The sequence below is a fragment of the Laetiporus sulphureus genome (genome assembly GCF_001632365.1).
Source record: "Laetiporus sulphureus 93-53 unplaced genomic scaffold LAESUscaffold_12, whole genome shotgun sequence".
NCBI classification, from domain to species: Eukaryota; Fungi; Basidiomycota; class Agaricomycetes; order Polyporales; family Laetiporaceae; genus Laetiporus; species Laetiporus sulphureus.
In genome coordinates this window covers 457,316-473,010 of record NW_024468521.1, presented here as the reverse complement: position 1 = coordinate 473,010, position 15,695 = coordinate 457,316, and the positions used below count along the sequence as shown (strand labels likewise).

The 15,695-nt window shown below is 52.8% G+C and overlaps 8 protein-coding genes across 8 annotated transcripts; 5 read left to right on the top strand and 3 right to left on the bottom strand.

Annotated features, from left to right (window-relative positions):
- Positions 1-299: 299 nt before the first annotated feature.
- On the bottom strand, positions 300-1,152 carry LAESUDRAFT_81719 (uncharacterized protein). Its single transcript, XM_040914838.1, has 2 exons — positions 1,109-1,152; positions 300-1,030 (listed from the first exon to the last, which is right to left on the bottom strand). Exon 2 carries the CDS (start codon positions 971-973, stop codon positions 350-352), a length of 624 nt encoding a protein of 207 aa, XP_040765969.1. The 5' UTR covers positions 974-1,030; positions 1,109-1,152; the 3' UTR covers positions 300-349.
- A 1,145-nt stretch (positions 1,153-2,297) lies between these two features.
- Positions 2,298-3,030, bottom strand: LAESUDRAFT_649487 (uncharacterized protein; the record flags this gene model as incomplete). Its single annotated transcript, XM_040904180.1, has 2 exons — positions 2,298-2,834; positions 2,893-3,030. The coding sequence occupies 2 exons, from the start codon at positions 3,028-3,030 to the stop codon at positions 2,298-2,300; spliced, it is 675 nt and encodes a 224-aa protein (XP_040765968.1).
- Positions 3,031-3,594: 564 nt separating this feature from the next.
- On the top strand, positions 3,595-4,570 carry LAESUDRAFT_81662 (uncharacterized protein). Its single transcript, XM_040914792.1, has 2 exons — positions 3,595-4,135; positions 4,191-4,570. The coding sequence occupies exons 1-2, from the start codon at positions 3,702-3,704 to the stop codon at positions 4,516-4,518; spliced, it is 762 nt and encodes a 253-aa protein (XP_040765967.1). The 5' UTR covers positions 3,595-3,701; the 3' UTR covers positions 4,519-4,570.
- Positions 4,571-5,400: 830 nt separating this feature from the next.
- Positions 5,401-6,742, bottom strand: LAESUDRAFT_749072 (uncharacterized protein). The gene is made up of 3 exons (XM_040911541.1): positions 6,490-6,742; positions 5,862-6,422; positions 5,401-5,805 (listed from the first exon to the last, which is right to left on the bottom strand). Exons 1-2 carry the CDS (start codon positions 6,625-6,627, stop codon positions 5,892-5,894), a joined length of 669 nt encoding a protein of 222 aa, XP_040765966.1. The 5' UTR covers positions 6,628-6,742; the 3' UTR covers positions 5,401-5,805; positions 5,862-5,891.
- Positions 6,743-8,027: 1,285 nt separating this feature from the next.
- LAESUDRAFT_697787 (general substrate transporter) lies at positions 8,028-10,632 on the top strand. Its single transcript, XM_040906321.1, has 11 exons — positions 8,028-8,436; positions 8,497-8,529; positions 8,585-8,711; positions 8,767-8,918; positions 8,970-9,001; positions 9,051-9,150; positions 9,203-9,468; positions 9,523-9,706; positions 9,760-9,972; positions 10,031-10,193; positions 10,253-10,632. Exons 1-11 carry the CDS (start codon positions 8,348-8,350, stop codon positions 10,472-10,474), a joined length of 1,581 nt encoding a protein of 526 aa, XP_040765965.1. The 5' UTR covers positions 8,028-8,347; the 3' UTR covers positions 10,475-10,632.
- Positions 10,633-11,321: 689 nt separating this feature from the next.
- LAESUDRAFT_649859 (uncharacterized protein) lies at positions 11,322-12,073 on the top strand (the record flags this gene model as incomplete). The annotated part of the gene is made up of 2 exons (XM_040904201.1): positions 11,322-11,459; positions 11,537-12,073. The coding sequence occupies 2 exons, from the start codon at positions 11,322-11,324 to the stop codon at positions 12,071-12,073; spliced, it is 675 nt and encodes a 224-aa protein (XP_040765964.1).
- Positions 12,074-12,666: 593 nt separating this feature from the next.
- LAESUDRAFT_811682 (uncharacterized protein) lies at positions 12,667-13,789 on the top strand. The gene is made up of 3 exons (XM_040914337.1): positions 12,667-12,844; positions 12,929-13,477; positions 13,557-13,789. Exons 1-3 carry the CDS (start codon positions 12,707-12,709, stop codon positions 13,575-13,577), a joined length of 708 nt encoding a protein of 235 aa, XP_040765963.1. The 5' UTR covers positions 12,667-12,706; the 3' UTR covers positions 13,578-13,789.
- Positions 13,790-14,839: 1,050 nt separating this feature from the next.
- Positions 14,840-15,589, top strand: LAESUDRAFT_757902 (uncharacterized protein; the record flags this gene model as incomplete). The annotated part of the gene is made up of 2 exons (XM_040912374.1): positions 14,840-14,977; positions 15,056-15,589. 2 exons carry the CDS (start codon positions 14,840-14,842, stop codon positions 15,587-15,589), a joined length of 672 nt encoding a protein of 223 aa, XP_040765962.1.
- Between the last annotated feature and the right edge of the window lie 106 nt (positions 15,590-15,695).

Below are 15,695 nucleotides of genomic sequence, written 5' to 3'. Positions count from 1 at the left end.
GTCGGCTCTGTTCATACCCGGCGATGCGTCCGGCGGCAGTCCGGGATTGGTGTCGCATCCGAAGCCGCGAGCGGGGAAGGAGCGCACGAGTCCGGTGATGGAGAGCAGGCATGCGGTGGTGGAGAGAAAGACGGTGCAGAGGGTGCATCAGCGGAAGACGGCGGCCGTGCCTGTGCCTGCGCCGTTGGGCTTGCCGGGGATGCCCTGAGCTGCGTACGTACGCTAGGCGGGCGGGCTGGCCGCTTGTGATCTGGCGGCATCATGATTGCGATGTCAATGGTGTACCGGTGTGCGTAGACAGCTCGAGGGCCTGTGATGTGCTCGTTTACAGCTTTACTGATTCCTTTCCTTAGCAGCTTTGTGCAGTGTCCTCATGATTATTGTATATACAGGGACTGGCCAGCGTGGAATGGAATGGAATGCAGGACGTAGCGTCGATTGTTACGATTGTTGTGTTGTTCCTGGATTGAGTAGGACGCGACGGGACGGGAGATCTTGTGCGTGGAAGATCTGGAGGAGGACTCGGCGAGATGGATGAAAGCCGGTGGGATGACAAATGGTGATTTATGTGCAAGGGGATAGTATGGGATAGCGCATGCGTCTTGCGCGGAATCGCGGTGGTCTGCGCGTTATCTTGGCTTTGCAAGGACTGCAGCCAAGATAACTCGTAGCCGTTCTCACGTTTCGCTTCGTCCTCGAGCTCAAGCTCAAGCTCAGGACCCGTGATCGCCTTCCACTTCGCGGGGGAGAGTAACAACAGACGAGGTCGCTTACGGACGAAGGGGACGAGGCGACGAGCAATGAGCGGACGTGCGCTGGAGTTCACGGGCGCGATATGAGTGCGAACGTGTATATTGGTGAGTACCAAATATACTACAAGATATGTAGAACATACCTGGAGTTCACGGGCGCGATATGAGTGCGAACGTGAACTCCTCGAGATGAAAAAGTCTGCTACTAGGCGGCGGCGCATGGCCGGCTAAGTCCGAAGTCGATGCGCGCCGCGCGTACTAAGTGTCAATCTGTACCTCTAGTGTAGTAAGAAAGGTATTAGAAGGTTCGTTTACCATACTTTCTGTCAGAGAGTAGATTGCCCACTGGGACGTACAGCGCTACATCATTGCATGCGCCACCTCAGGCTCAGGCCTCAACATCCCTCACATAGCAAGAGCGGGATCACATCACCAGATCACCGCCGATCGTCTCGATGCACCGCGCGCCATGTTCAGCACGCCTGGCGTGGAACGAGGATGTCACCCTTGCACCGGCGCGCGGGCGGGTCGGACAGCCGGTACCAGAGTACTCTCCATGTCGCGAATAAGTGAAGTGTCTCTGGCCCGACCGTCGTCAGCGCGATCTGATCGACGTCCGTGGAACATGGCAAGGCAGACGAGATGTGTCCGACCATCGTCAGACCGGCGGTCTGATGCGCAGAGAAGAGCGCTTACGTTAGGAGGAGACCGCCACCGCCTGGAGCGCGGCGGTGCGGATCTGCTTGTGCGTCCGGTCGGCTGCATGACTCGGAGAGCGCGGTTCAGCGGGTGCGAGGAGTTCAGGCACAAGCACGCCTTCAAGGACGCTCGGATATGGATGCCCCTCACCGAGAGCAGGAGATCTGCGCGCGGGGGCAGTAAATTGGACTCGAAGCACGTTTGCGCATGTTCTGCTGAATAAAAACAACGCTTCGACGGTGATTCTTGTCGCGCTTTCGCGGCGGCCCTTGTACTTGATTGAGGACGACAGTGCTTTGGTGAACAATCATCATATTTGGAGATACGCCAGTGGTACGATTGTCTGCATAAACGCCAGCACAAGCGGCGTCGTTCATCCGTAATGCGGCTTTTTGTCGGTAGTGAATATTCGCGATGAAGGCCACTGGTCTTATGAGCCACGGACGAGTTGATAGCACACTCGCACGGACAAAAGATAACGCAGGGATTAGATTGGCCTCAGGTCATCTATCGTTGATTAATGAAGGAACGAGACGGCGTCTAGCAAGAGCTTTCAATAATGACCTCTGGTGGACTCCAGCAGTTGCCAGCCGCACTAAGGCGTCGGCGCTCGCAACCTGAGTATAAGGAACGAGTGTATCTTCCTGTATCAAGGCTGATTCATGAGCCTACTCGCAGCCAAGTCGACCGGGCTAGCACAGCGAATGGTGACCAAAAGTACCGCCGCCATTCCTGGGCAGTTGTGATACTATAGGTTCGCAGCAAAAGTTCTCCTCGGCTATTGTTTGAACTGACAATAATCATACTCTGCAAACAATGGCCATGTACTCCATGATCCCGTCAGGTTCACTTGAACCTGAGACCGAGTTCCTCCCATTTCGTCCTCGAGCTCGGGTATGCTCTAACATATTGCGCCATACGTCCTCTGCCAGCCGCCACGAATGCCTCGGATAGCCATGCGACTCCACTCCTCCTGATGCTGACGCCTCGCTTCTTCAAGATCAGCAGAAGCTCCTCGATATCCCTGCTGTCGTCGTATTGCTTCGAGACCTTCCAATATTGCGGTGAGTCCCGATGATCGGTCCAGCTCTGTAATTTCAGAAAGAAGAGCAGGTCGAGCGGCATGACGGGTAGTCCGGATATGCGGCTGATGCGATCTCTTGGCACGTCCGGGATATTCATCACGCCCGGTATGAGCACGTCGACCTTGCACCGACGCTCACGTCCATAGGTGTACCGCGTAGGAACCTTGCACCAGAGAACTCGATACGCAGCATTTAGGTCCTTCGCTGCCAAGGTGTAGAAGTCGGGATCGGCCATGACAAGCATTCGTTTCAGGGTCTCCTGCCCGTACGCCGCCGTCAACACGACCAGATCCACGTCCTGCGCAAAGGCCCATCAGTACGGCTCTGACACTCGATCGCGAAAGACTATAACGTACATTCGGAGTTCTGGTAGTCCCGTACAGCGCAGATGCTGTACCGCCGGTCAGGCAACATGCCAGGCCGTGTCTCTCGAAGACCACGATGGCATTTCGCGCGATGTCGCGGATTTCTTCGTGGGTCGGACCCCGTTGCATCGAGACGAGACTAAGCTCGAAGGGGCAGTCGCGAAGAGCAGCGATGGGCGATGGCCCTGCCACCCTGCAGGATCCTGGATAATAAACGCCCCAGAAGTATTCTGATCCCACCTTCTGCGTTATCGCTTGCAATCGATGTTCTGAGCTACTTTTCAGGCAATTTGAAAGACAGTCCCGCTATTCTGGTTTCACTGGACGTCAGCTGGTCGAGAAAGAAATGGACCGATCGTCGTGCAAGCTATGCAGATGAACGATTTGGACTTGATGTTTCTCGACGTAGCACTCGTTGTGAATTAGTGCGCGCCTGCAACGCTGGCCATGGGAATCTCTCTCTCTCGAGGAATACATCGAATCCTTCTCGAGATCCCTATACGGTTCGAGGAAGTATCCAGCTGATGTGTCGTGAGAGAGAGCGCGGATGCAAAAGAGATCACTTTGAAGCTTATCGGCGACCATCTACATCTGCTCAACGACATTCGATAGTCGACCTGGAACCTGACAAACGTGAGTGCTGACTCATATTTCAGAGTAACGTGCACAGCCGAATCCATGACGGGGGTATCGATGCTCGGAGATGTTCGCGATTGTCGACTGACGCCAGAACGCTTGCCGATGATGGCCACCAGGATGACTGATAAACGCACCATCCATCAGTAATCCTCGATCACGACATGAAGGAAACCCGCGTCAGCAACGTTCCCCACAGGCATGAGCGTCACCCGTCAAGATATTCGCAGCTGATCCCGCTCTCGCCGTTCTCTATTCAGGAGTTATTGTATTGGTTACGGAATCAGCAGTTTGGGGAAGATGTCGATATATATATAGAGGCCAGAAGCACGCTTTTCAGTGACCGAAATGTTCTAACGCTTTGTCTTCAACCTCCGGTGCTCCGGATCCTAGCCGGGGGTGGTTTCTTACGTCGAGGACTTGTACGTCGATCCGGCCATCCGTACATCCGCACACTCTCCGGGGTCAGGGACAGAGATTCGAAAGCATATCTGAATGTTTTTCTACTGTTTGAGACTTGCGACTTTCGATGCATAACGATATCTTATGCCTTGAATATGCACTTGACGGATGCATGTGATGCCGATATTTCACATCAGTTGAGATCACAACAATCCACATTCAGCAATGATGCTCACATTAGCTTTGTGCAGACACATAACGGGCGACATTGCTCGTCGGGAAGCCAACAATGTGCCACCTTCTTGCTTCGAGAATCGCCTTTATGAATTCGAAAATCCGGGTGTAATAGCGCACGGAAGCGTTTTCGACCCATTTAGAGTGGTCTTCCCCAGAGTTTCAGACATAGCCGTTGCGCAACCGGCAGCAGTGTCCTGCTATCTTATTCATCATTTTCTGCCGTGCCCACACGTAAGAGTCTGCCGCCCTGTCGAACCTTTGTTCGGCCTGACGACGAGCTCTCGAGGAACGTCAGTGATGCCCAAGATACCCGGTATGAGCGCATGGACCCTGCATGAATGACTGCACTGGTGGCCGTTGTGCTTGGGAGTCTGTGAAGAAGAACCTTGCAAGAAGCCGTGAAACGTAGGAGTCACGATCGTCGTCGACGAGCATCTGTACCTGTTTCAGCTCATCTGGTGTGTATTTCCCGGACAATACAACGATATCAACGTCCTTCGACGGTAGCAATCTTGGAGCCCAAGATCGTACGTACGTTGCAACACCTCATATGCCGTACAGCTCGTAGCCTGCCAGTCCGGCGAAGCGAGAAGTGAGCCTGTGTTCTGCGAAGACATCCACGACCTTGCGTGCGACCAGGACGATCTCCCCGGAATTCGGATCTCGCGTTGCCGCGGCTTCACCTTCAATGCCGTAGAGTGGGAGTGAGTCGAAGCCTGCGCAGTGTCAACGATGATGGCGGGTGGTCTCAAAACATGCGGCTATATGCACGCCTCCTCGTTATCGCACGCTATCAGCTTCCGAATCGCTACCAATGGGCAGCAGTATACTCACAATTGTCTACTCGGGAGCAGCCAGAAGGGCCAATGTTCGTAAGGGTTGTGTGAAATTGCTTGGTTCGACTGTGGATGATACAATACAGCACATCGATGTGGGCTAACGTCTCAGCGTGAAGATCCATTCGCAGCGCTGCACTGCCATGGAAGAGTTCACAGGGTAATACCAAGCACTTCTGGCGGCTGATAGTGCATACGAAATACCTTTCAGAGAGTTGGAAATTGCAAAAGTGAGCTTCTAGCCGTCTCATTCGAACGTGACGGAAAGACGTACGTAAGTAGAAGTACATCGCCCCCGGATCGCTGCAGATGATGATCATATCAATCACATCCTCTGAAAAACGTGGTGGCGCGATGGTGGCCAGCAATGCGCTATCAATCAGCACACGCAGGGAGGCGCAATGTAGACCGAGGACGTGTGAATGAACAAAACAACGTTCGCTGCGCACAGCCTACGTCAAGCTCGGATGGCCCTAGTCTGAACACGGTATGATGAGAGCCCACGAAGCTCGATGAAAACCAATTAGCATGTCAGGAATTGAATGCGTTCTGTCAAATGTCAGGCAATGGTGCCACGCAAAGCCCGAATCGATGTAGAAGGAGATTCCGCGAGATACTGCCAATCATTGAATTGCTGCCTGTATAGTGGCGCGCCAGCTAGATCAAGCATCAGTCATGAGCTTCTACATATTACCACGATGTGTAAAAGGTAAAGATATAACGAATGCATGTGTATCAAGAAATGACTGTGGGTATGCAAGTGAAATCAATCCAATCCATGTAGATGAATATCCTGAATGCAACATGAGCCTACGGACGTTGTGAACGAGGCGAGGGTTCATTACTCACCTGTCAAGTAACTGTTCCCATCATCATCCATCACCGGTATCCAATAGCCCTCCAGTTCGTCAACGTGTTCGGGAATGCCGCAACGTACTCTTTGACGCGAGGCATAGCTGAGTCAACGGTGGCCATCGGGAGCCACGCAAGACTGTCCTTGCTGATGCTTTCGCCTCGGCTCCTGGCGATCGCTAGCAACTCGGCGATGTCGCGGACGTCCTCGTCATGCTGCTTCGACTTCATGTACGCAGTGTACGATCCGCGACGATCCGACCAGATCTGGAGCTTCATGAAGACAAGCAGTATGACTGGCATGACTGGGATCCCATTGATGCTGTTGATCTTGTCCTGCGGGATGTGGGGGAGATGAAGTGTTCCTGGGACGAGGATATGAAAGATGCAGCCACGCTTGCGCTCATTGGGCCGATAGTAGAGCTTGCTGCAGAGAAATTTGTGGGAGCTGTGCGTGTCCTTCGCGCTTGCGAGGTAAAATGTCGTGTCAGCTTTCGTGAGCAGCTGCTTGAGCTTCTCAGGCTCATAGGCGCGGGTCATGACCATGAGGTCTACATCCTGCCAAACGCAAGCCAATTCAGATTCGCTTTGGGCAATTGACGTGATGATTATGAATCATACGTACGACAGGACGTCTGGAGGTACCATAGAGTGCACATGCAAGATCACCCACGACGCACGACGAGAGATGGGATGACTTGAAGACTGAGACAGCCTTGGAGGAGACCTCCGCGAGCTCCTTGACACTGGCTGGACGTTGCATGGTAGAAGACAAAGGAGTATGAAGAGCTTTCTAGCAAATCAGGAGTATGCGTAGTATCATAAGGAGGTGAGGGTCTGCAGGTCTGCGCAGTGTGCTTCATGATGAGGCGGGGAACCTGGCAGTGGTTTGTCGCCACAGCGACATGCATGTTCCCTTCAGTTCGGTTCGGTTCGGTTCGCACCCTTGTGGCTGACAGTTTCGCCACCGAGGCGCCTCGGCTATATCTCTCGCCTTTGCCTCAAATCGCTACCGTGCTATCCTGAAACCTTTTCGTCGCTCAATCTGGTGCGACCAATTCCAAACGTTGCTAAACTCTTCGCTGTGGGAGCGAGATCTTTAACCGTCTGCTGGAAGCAAGACAGCATGTGCGACCGAACGGCTCGTGAACAAATGTCAATTGGCGAATCTTGACTGTTCAAAGTTCATCGAGCATGGACATGAACGTGGGGTTTTCTCTTTGGCGTGCCTGAAAGTAGAATCTTGAGAAGCCTGGCCGAGGCCCTGCTATGGATGACTCCGTAATTCGTATCAGAGCCGTTGCCCTCTATCTCGCCTGCGATGCGAGACATGCAAGCCAATTCCGTGCACAGCAGTATTTTTATAGCCTTTGCATACGGCGTCCGAAGCATGAACCCTCCACCGAATTTTCTCCGTGTAGCCAAGGCATTCATTTGCAACCTCCGAGGATTTAAACTCTCTTGGTTCTCACTGTGCTATAAATACTTCTGGTCAGTTCCTGTCTTCCAACGGCCTCTTGCATGCTGACGGCCATCTTCATCAACTCTTTGCCACCCCGCCTTTCTGAAAATCAAAGCAAGCCACTGTTTGTTTCCTTGCGAAGTCAATTCTTGAAAACATCTTCACTACCGATACGGGTATCTGAACGCTGCTTCCTTAAATTGGCACTCTCGAAGTCACGATGGGTTACCAGCTGTCAAGTGATCTTCTGGCGTGCCTTTGCTATACCGCAACCTATGTTCAGTTATTAGCCGCAGTCGCGGAGTTGAAAGTCGTCAGTAGTTCGCTCAAAGTTGTCCCAATGCATACCCCGTAACGCCGCTGCGGTCTCATCCAATGTCTCGCAACTGCAAAGTCCACTGAGCTATGTTCGATTGCTACCAATGACGGTCTACAGCCGACGACTCGCTTCTCGAGGAGTCCACGGGAAAGCCGTTGGCATCGGCGTTCCGCCTTACTCACACTTGGCAGAAGAAAACCAAAGCTGGTTCCTCCGTCAGGCACTGTTCACAGCTGACTCCTATTCACAAATGTCTACTTCTGCAATTAATGGCTCCCGAATGCCCAAGTAATGGCACTTCTATCCTATCACGACCCGCAGGTACGCCACACTTAATGTTATCTTCTTGTATGACGTAGCGTCTTTGTGGCCCCATGAGCTCGACGATTTCAATTTAAGCCGGTCGCTGGTGATGTTTGGGCGGGCGTTGAATGGTGTCTTGGCCACGCTTCGGTATCACGATACGGTTTGTACTCGCTCCAGCGAATCCGGCGAATTGTGGAGTAATCACGCACGGGCGAATCTCTGGAGAAATGAGCCATCTCCGATCACCTGGTCTCGCATCCTATCGAATGCGCAGGGCTTTGAGAATGTGCTGCTCCGTATAAAGACATCGTGCTTGCTCGATCACGCCGATCTACGGTCTTGCTGTCCGTACTCTCTTCCTCGCTATCTCTCGAAGACGATCTTCATAAAATTAATATGGCTGTCGGCACGACCGTCGCCTCCGAGGCGAGTCCTGCTATCGGGCAGTTGCTGGATCCGAAAAGGAAGTGGTACAACAACCGGCGGTGAGATCGCTTCATTTACCGACAGTCGCGATTCGCGCTCATATTCGCCTCTTCGCGAAGACTTATCACTCTACACGCATGGGTGGTTCTCTTGTAGGTCCACGTTCATCGCCCGCAATCTTACCATTTCTGAATAGTTCCGTATCAGTGTCATCATCTCATCTGCAAACGGCTTCGACGGCAGCTTGATGAACAGCTTCCAGTCTTTATGGCAATGGGAGGGATACTTCAAAACTCCGAATGGTTCTCTCCTGGGTGTTCTGAGCGCTATGCAGGTCATTGATATTTCATAGAAGGCGGTAGTTCCGCTGATGAGCCAACTCAAATCAGAATATCGGATCTCTGGCAGCGTACCCATTCGCGCCGTATCTTTCTGACGGGATCGGCCGCCGGATGACGATCTTCGTCGGCTCGGCTATCATTCTCGTCGGTGTCGGTATCCAGTCGGCAGCGACGAATATGGGCATGTTCATTGGCGGACGGTCAGTGTGATTCATTAACGGGAGTATTCTCAGCAGATTCATTAGACCCAGGTTCCTGATCGGATTCGGGGTGTGCTTTGCTGGTATGATGCGATGTACTGTGAAAATGATGCTCTCTCACTTCTGGTGTAGGCCAATCCGCACCGTTATTGGTCACCGAGATCTCATACCCACCGTATCGCGCACCGTTGACATCGGTGTACAACTCGCTCTGGTACTCAGGAAACGTGATGTATGAGCAGCACCGTCCTTCTGCTGAGCATACTCACATTGATCATGCTTAGCGCATCCTGGACGACTTATGGCACCGCATACATCCCGAACGAGTGGTCATGGCGAATTCCGTCCATAATCCAGGGTATCCCGTCGCTTCTCCAGTTCATTCTCATCTTCTTCGCGCCAGAAAGCCCCAGATGGCTCATTGCCAAGGGCAAGGAAGCTGAAGGCCTGAAGATCCTCGCGTACTACCATGCAGATGGCAATGACCAGGATCCCCTCGTGCAATTCGAGTTCGAAGAGATCAGGGCTGCTATCGCTTTCGATCGTCAGGGTGCGCAGTCAGCCAACGAGACGTGTATCGTGGCAACTCACATGTGCCCCACAGTGAACAAGAAAGTCGGATGGAAGGCGCTTTTCGCCACCCCGGGTAACAGACGGCGCATGACCATTGCGATCGCGATAGGGTGGTTCTCGCAGTGGACAGGCAATGGTCTTGTATCGTACTATCTTAACAAGGTCTTCGACACGATTGGAATCACCAGTACGACCACTCAACTGCTCATTACAGGGTTCGTTCTTGGGCCACTATGATCTGCGCGCGTGACTGAATGATCGCTGCCAGAATCCTTGCAATATGGAACCTGGTCATTTCGATCGGAGCATCTTTCCTGGTCGACCGGGCTGGCCGTCGTCCGCTGTTTTTGTGGGCCACTGGAGGCAGCTTGGTGTTCTTCACGCTGCAAACAATCTGTTCTGCGCAGTATGCGTTGCACGGTAACCCAGCCGCTGCGCATGCGGTCATTGCCTTCATTTTCTTGTTCTACGGGTTCTACGAGTAAGCAATGCTTGGCTAGAGTTTTTCCGGACACCGTTGACATGGTGGCGATTCACAGCTTGGCATTCACTCCTCTCATCATCACCTACACCGTCGAGATCCTTCCGAACTCGCTTCGCGCTAAGGGCCTCACCGTGTATAGCGTTGCTGTCTCGCTCGGGCTGATCTTCAACCAATATGTCAATCCTGTCGCGCTCTCCAGGCTGGCATGGAAATATTACGTGCGTCCCACTGTTCGCAGTTGGCTGCGTTCTGAATTCACAATCCTGCACGGCTATAGATATTCTACTGCTGCTGGATCGCCTTCGAGTTCGTCTTCCTGTACTTCATGCTCATCGAGACGAAGAACCGCACGCTGGAAGAGACGGCTGCACTGTTCGATAACAAGGACATTGCGCAAGCCGTCGTTGCTCCCATGGAGGTGGAGGAGGTCCGCCAAGATGACAAGAGCTATGCATCCGAAAAAGCGGTGGAGAGAGTTGTGGAGGATATTCCAGCCTGACCGCAATGCCAGATGTATGAGATCTGGTTGTGTATGTATTGTATGGACAAAGCCATATCATCGTGCAACGTCCTGTGCATCATTGCCATGTTCCTGTATTTACCTCCCGTAGGTTGTAGGGTCATATGATCGTCATCGATACATCGTTTGGTCGTGATCACAATTTTTAGAGGCTCGCGGAAAGCAAAGATGTGATGGCATGAACAGGTCATAGCACAGACTGCTCTCGTCGCACACTTAACAGATCATATTGCAAGACTTTGAGCAGTAGTCTTGGTAAGGCCACTGCGGGGCCCCGCAGCATGTGGTCAGCCCACGTGCTCAGAAATCCGGAGTCCTCGGCGGGACATCTCAGCCACCGTGCGATAGAGTCGCAAGCCCTCCATCGCTCACCATAGTCTCATCTCCGGCATAAATGCGTTAACCTTAGGAGGAAATTTCTTGATGATGGTTATCACAGAGCCATCAGCGAGCTTATAAGTACCACCTGACACCTGATGTTCAATCCTCAAGGTAAGAGTAAGTAGTAAGAGCCCGGCTTCTAGTAGGAAGGTGTCACCTTTGTTCACGGTTCCTGCCAAGCTGCCTCTGCTCATGACAAGTGAGGGGCTGTCAGTGCCGGATTTCTCGAGTGTGAAGTGAGTGTGCAGCTGCATGGAAATGTATGGCACACTAACTACTAAATGCTACGAGTGGTCAGGTATATGAGCAGATTTGAGCGAGCTACTCGGAGCGAGCATTGGAGGCATATTAGGCAAGATGCAAGTCTCTTTCGTCCGTCTGCTTAGTAAGCAAACGTTGTTCGTATCACTGATGAGGACCCACCGCAGACTCCTCGCCGTCCTCAATGGCTCCGTCAGCTACGTACGAGGAGATCCGCGGGATCGCTCAACAAGCCGTCTCGATCTTTGCCGATTACGGGTACGACTGCTGCCTCTTTGGCAGCACGGCTTGTGCGCTTTACGGCGCTACTCGACGCCCCAATGTGAGTTTTCTCTCCCTCTCAGATTTGTCGATCCTGGGCTAAGGTGTCGACGCTGACCCATAAAAATTTACTTATAGGACGTGGACCTGATCGTCCTCACCAACGAGGACACTGAGGACCTGAAACGGATCCTGGTAAACGAAGACAGCAGGTTCTTCCTTGTCCCATCGCGGAACCCCCGTGCCACCTATGAGGTTCTGTGGTACACTCTTCCGTCAGGACGCAACCGCCGGCGCCGCACCTGCAAAGTCGACATCCTCACCCCCGGCGGGAACCTTGACCTACCCCACGTGCCGCGTCAGCACATCAAGCGGGAGCAGCAGCTACCCGTGATGCCGCTCCTCCCTCTTCTGCTGACGAAGCTTCGCGGATGGACGGACCACCGCGACTCTCACAGGCAGGATATGCAGGATAAGCAGTGGGTTGACGTGGAGGACATTGACGAGCTCCTCGCCATTACGTGCAACACGCGCACGCACATCACGAAGGATAATCTGCGATGGCTGCCGGAGGATTTTGTGGCTGCTTCCCAGGAACGCGCTTTGGAATACGTTGAGGAGTATCCGAACTCGGCCCTGTATTGGGAGACGCTGGGCTTCCATGCCTATGAGTGATTGCAAATGCACAGTGAGTAGAACGTGGACGGTCACCGTTGCGCCTGCTTCCGTTGCTGATTCGTAGCTGTTTACCCGCTTCAAAGATTAGTTCCATCTTCTCTAAATTTCGTAGAAGCTCTTTTCGCGGATATGGATGCTGCTATACCCAGGAATCTGGCCGGATACTACTACTTCTCTTTTCATAGAATGTACATTGCAGTCTGAGCATGTTCAGACATCTGGTTTTTTTGGTAGAACAGAACATGTACGAAATTAATGTAGTAGTGGGCAAGATGTCGGACGCGTCCCACACGCGCGGCTCCGCGGACCGCCGATACCGGTACTTTCAGCCACAACCGCGTTTCTGCAATCTCTTTTTCGTTTGCCGTAATCGCCACTCGTTCTGGCCCGGCGACACCTACGTGTCCATCGTAGATTAATAGGTAGATTATGTGGATTTGCAGCTACTCATGTATAGTAGTGCTCGTAGTCCGGGACTTGGAACTCTACAGTGAGTGTCGCAGTCCGTCTAGATCTGCTGAGTAAGCGGCAATTGTTCTTCTTCACAGGGCTGGTTCTTTGCACTGATGAGAACCCACGCAGGCTCCTCCGAGTCAGGACGCCGACGTGGGTCCTCTCAGTCTCTCAGCAATGTCCCCGCCAGCTACAGAGAAGGTGCTCCGTGAGATCGCCCAACAAGCGGTGGCGATCTTTGCCGATCACGGGCACGATTGCTGCCTCTTCGGCAGCTTGGGTTGTGCGCTTTATGGTACTACTCGAAGCCCCAGCGTGAGTTCTCTCTTGTACTTGAATTTGTCGACCTTAGACCAAGTTGTCGATGTTGAACATTGAACCGTAACAACCTACTTGTAGGACGTGGACCTGATCGTCCTCACCGACGAGGACGCAGAGAAGCTGAAAGAGATCTTGGTAGATGAAGACAGCAGCTTCTACCTCAAATCGTCCGACAACGACCTTGTCAGATGGAAGATCCTCTGGTACACCCTCCCATCAGCGCGTCGGGACTGCAAAGTTGACATCCTCACCCCCGGCGGGAAGCTGAACCTCCCCCGCGTGCCGAACCGGCACATCAAGCATAAGCGCCAGCTCCCTGTGATGCAGATCCTCCCGCTTCTGTTGACGAAGCTTCGCGGGTGGACGGACCACCGGAAGTCTCGCAGGAGTGATAAATGGCGGAAGCTGCACAACGACGTGAAGGACATCGACGACCTCCTTCCCATCGCATGCCGCACCGGCACGCACATCAACAGCAGGAGGTTGCGCTGGCTGCGGAAAGGTTTTGTGGATTTTGTGGCCGCTTCGCAGAGGCGCATTTATAAGTACGTTGAGGAGTATCCAGACTCTGCGGGCTACTGGGAGAGGCTCGGCTTCGATGCCTATTCAGATGAATGCAAATGTCCGGTGAGTAGAACGTGGATGATCACCGTTACGCTTGCCTCCGTCGCCGCCTCGTAGGCTTAGCTGACTGCCCGTTTGAAAGATTTGTTCGCGATGCCACTAGATTCTTTGGCAAGTCGTTTCTTGGATACGGTTGCCATAATATCTCGCAATGTGGCCGAAGGATAATACTTCTCCTTATATCTGGTGGACATTGTGGTCTGACTGGGTTCAGACTTCTGGTGTATGTAAAACAGAACATGTATGAGTAAAAGTCTATGGGCATGACAGGGTATGGTATCTGGGTTTCTATAGGGAAGCTATGGTTAGGGCTCGCGCACCAATTAACTGAAATGAGTACGAGAGGTTCAGTTGCTATTGGACGCTGTTCGCCCAGTCCATCATGGCGCCCCAACTGTCGGCGAACAACATCGAGCAATCATTTACTTATGAAGGCCTTTACTGGACAAAAATCTGAAATGTGGGCTCACCAATACAAGAGCAGAGCTATTTGTCCAGTAAGGCCCATCAAATTTAATGCATCAGCAACTTCCAGGTAAGCCGCAAGCGCATCTAGCCCGTGCCTCTGTGCTCACCATCATCAAGATGCTTCCCAATGTCAGTAGGCTTATCTTGGAGATGAGACTAGGATCTCGATTAATAATACCTAAAGGTGAGCGTGAAGTGCTAAGACATTGGGTAAACCGTGAGAGGATTCAGCTGGATAGTGCAGCTTAGGCTTACCATATTCTGAGCTCAGAAACGATTTGAGGTTGCAAAGCAGTGTTTAGTAGCAACTACGGGCTTGCAGTACGGGCCGGTTTGTGCAGTGACTGCAATGTCCGAATTTCCGAATGCTAGAACTTGGCCAGATCTCTTGAGAGTGAAGCAGCTGTGCAGCTGCCGGAAGAGAGGCAGCACGACTGAACCACTATAAATGCTAAGAGTGAGTGGCAGAATGGGTGAGCATATCTCAACGAGCTACGAGGGAGCAGAAAAATGAGGGGAACCTACTAGTAGCGGGCAAGATGTCTCCTTCGTCCGTGTAACGGGCGGCTCCCCGGGCCGCTGATACCGGTATTTTCAGCCACAAACGCGTTTCTGGCAGCGATCTCTTCCTTATTTCGTTCACCGCAACCGTAGCTCCTTCTGGTCCAACGCATATGTGGCCATCGTGGATGCATAGGTAGATCCTGTCGAGATTTGTAGCTACTCGTGCACCTTAGTGCTCGTTTACAGAACTTGAACCTCTATCAAGCGAGTGTCACAGTGCTAGTAGATCTGCTGAGTAAGCAAACATTCTTCCGTTCGTCGCACTGGGAACCTGTGAGAATTCCAGGGAGGCTCCTCTCAGGACGGCGAGGTGGTCCTCTAAGCATCTCAGCAATGTCCCCGCCGGCTACAGAGGAAGAGATCCGCGACATCGCCCGACGAGCGGTGAAGATCTTCGCCGATAACGGGTACAACTGCTGCCTCTTCGGCAGCATCGGTTGTTCGCTTTATGGTATCAGTCGATGCCCTAATGTGAGTTCTCTCTTCCTATCGAATTTGTCAGTCTCTGGACCAAGTTGTCGATGTTGAACTGTAACAACCTACTTATAGGACGTGGACCTGATTGTCCTTACCGACGAGGACGCAGAGGGCCTGAAACGGCTCCTGATAAAGAAAGACAGCCGCTTCTACCTCATCCCGGCGCGCAAACGAGATGCCGACTACAAGGTTCTCTGGTACGCCCTCTCGTCCTCACGCAGTCGCAGGTGCAAGGTCGACATCCTCACCCCCGGGACGCTCGACCTTCCCAACGTGCCGAGCCAGCACATCAAGCGGAAGCAGCGACTCCCCGTGATGCCGATCCTCCCACTCCTGCTGACGAAGCTTCGCGGGTGGACAGACCACTGGAAGTCTCTTAGGGGTGATAAGTGGCGGAAGCTGCGCAACGATGTGAAGGACATCAACGAGCTCCTTTCCATCGCGTGCCGCACGGGCACGTACATTAACAGCAACAGTCTGCGGTGGCTGCGGGAGGACTTTCAGGATCTTGTGGACGATTCGCAGAAACGCATTTATAAATACGTTAAGAGATATCGGGGCTCGGCGGACTACTGGGAGAGGCTCGGCTTCGATGCCTATAAGTGATTGCAAGTGTACGGTGAGTCGAATGTGGATGGTCACCGTTGCACCTACCTCTGTTGCTGATCACTCATCTGCTAGATCGGTTTCATCACTAGATTTCCTGGAAGGT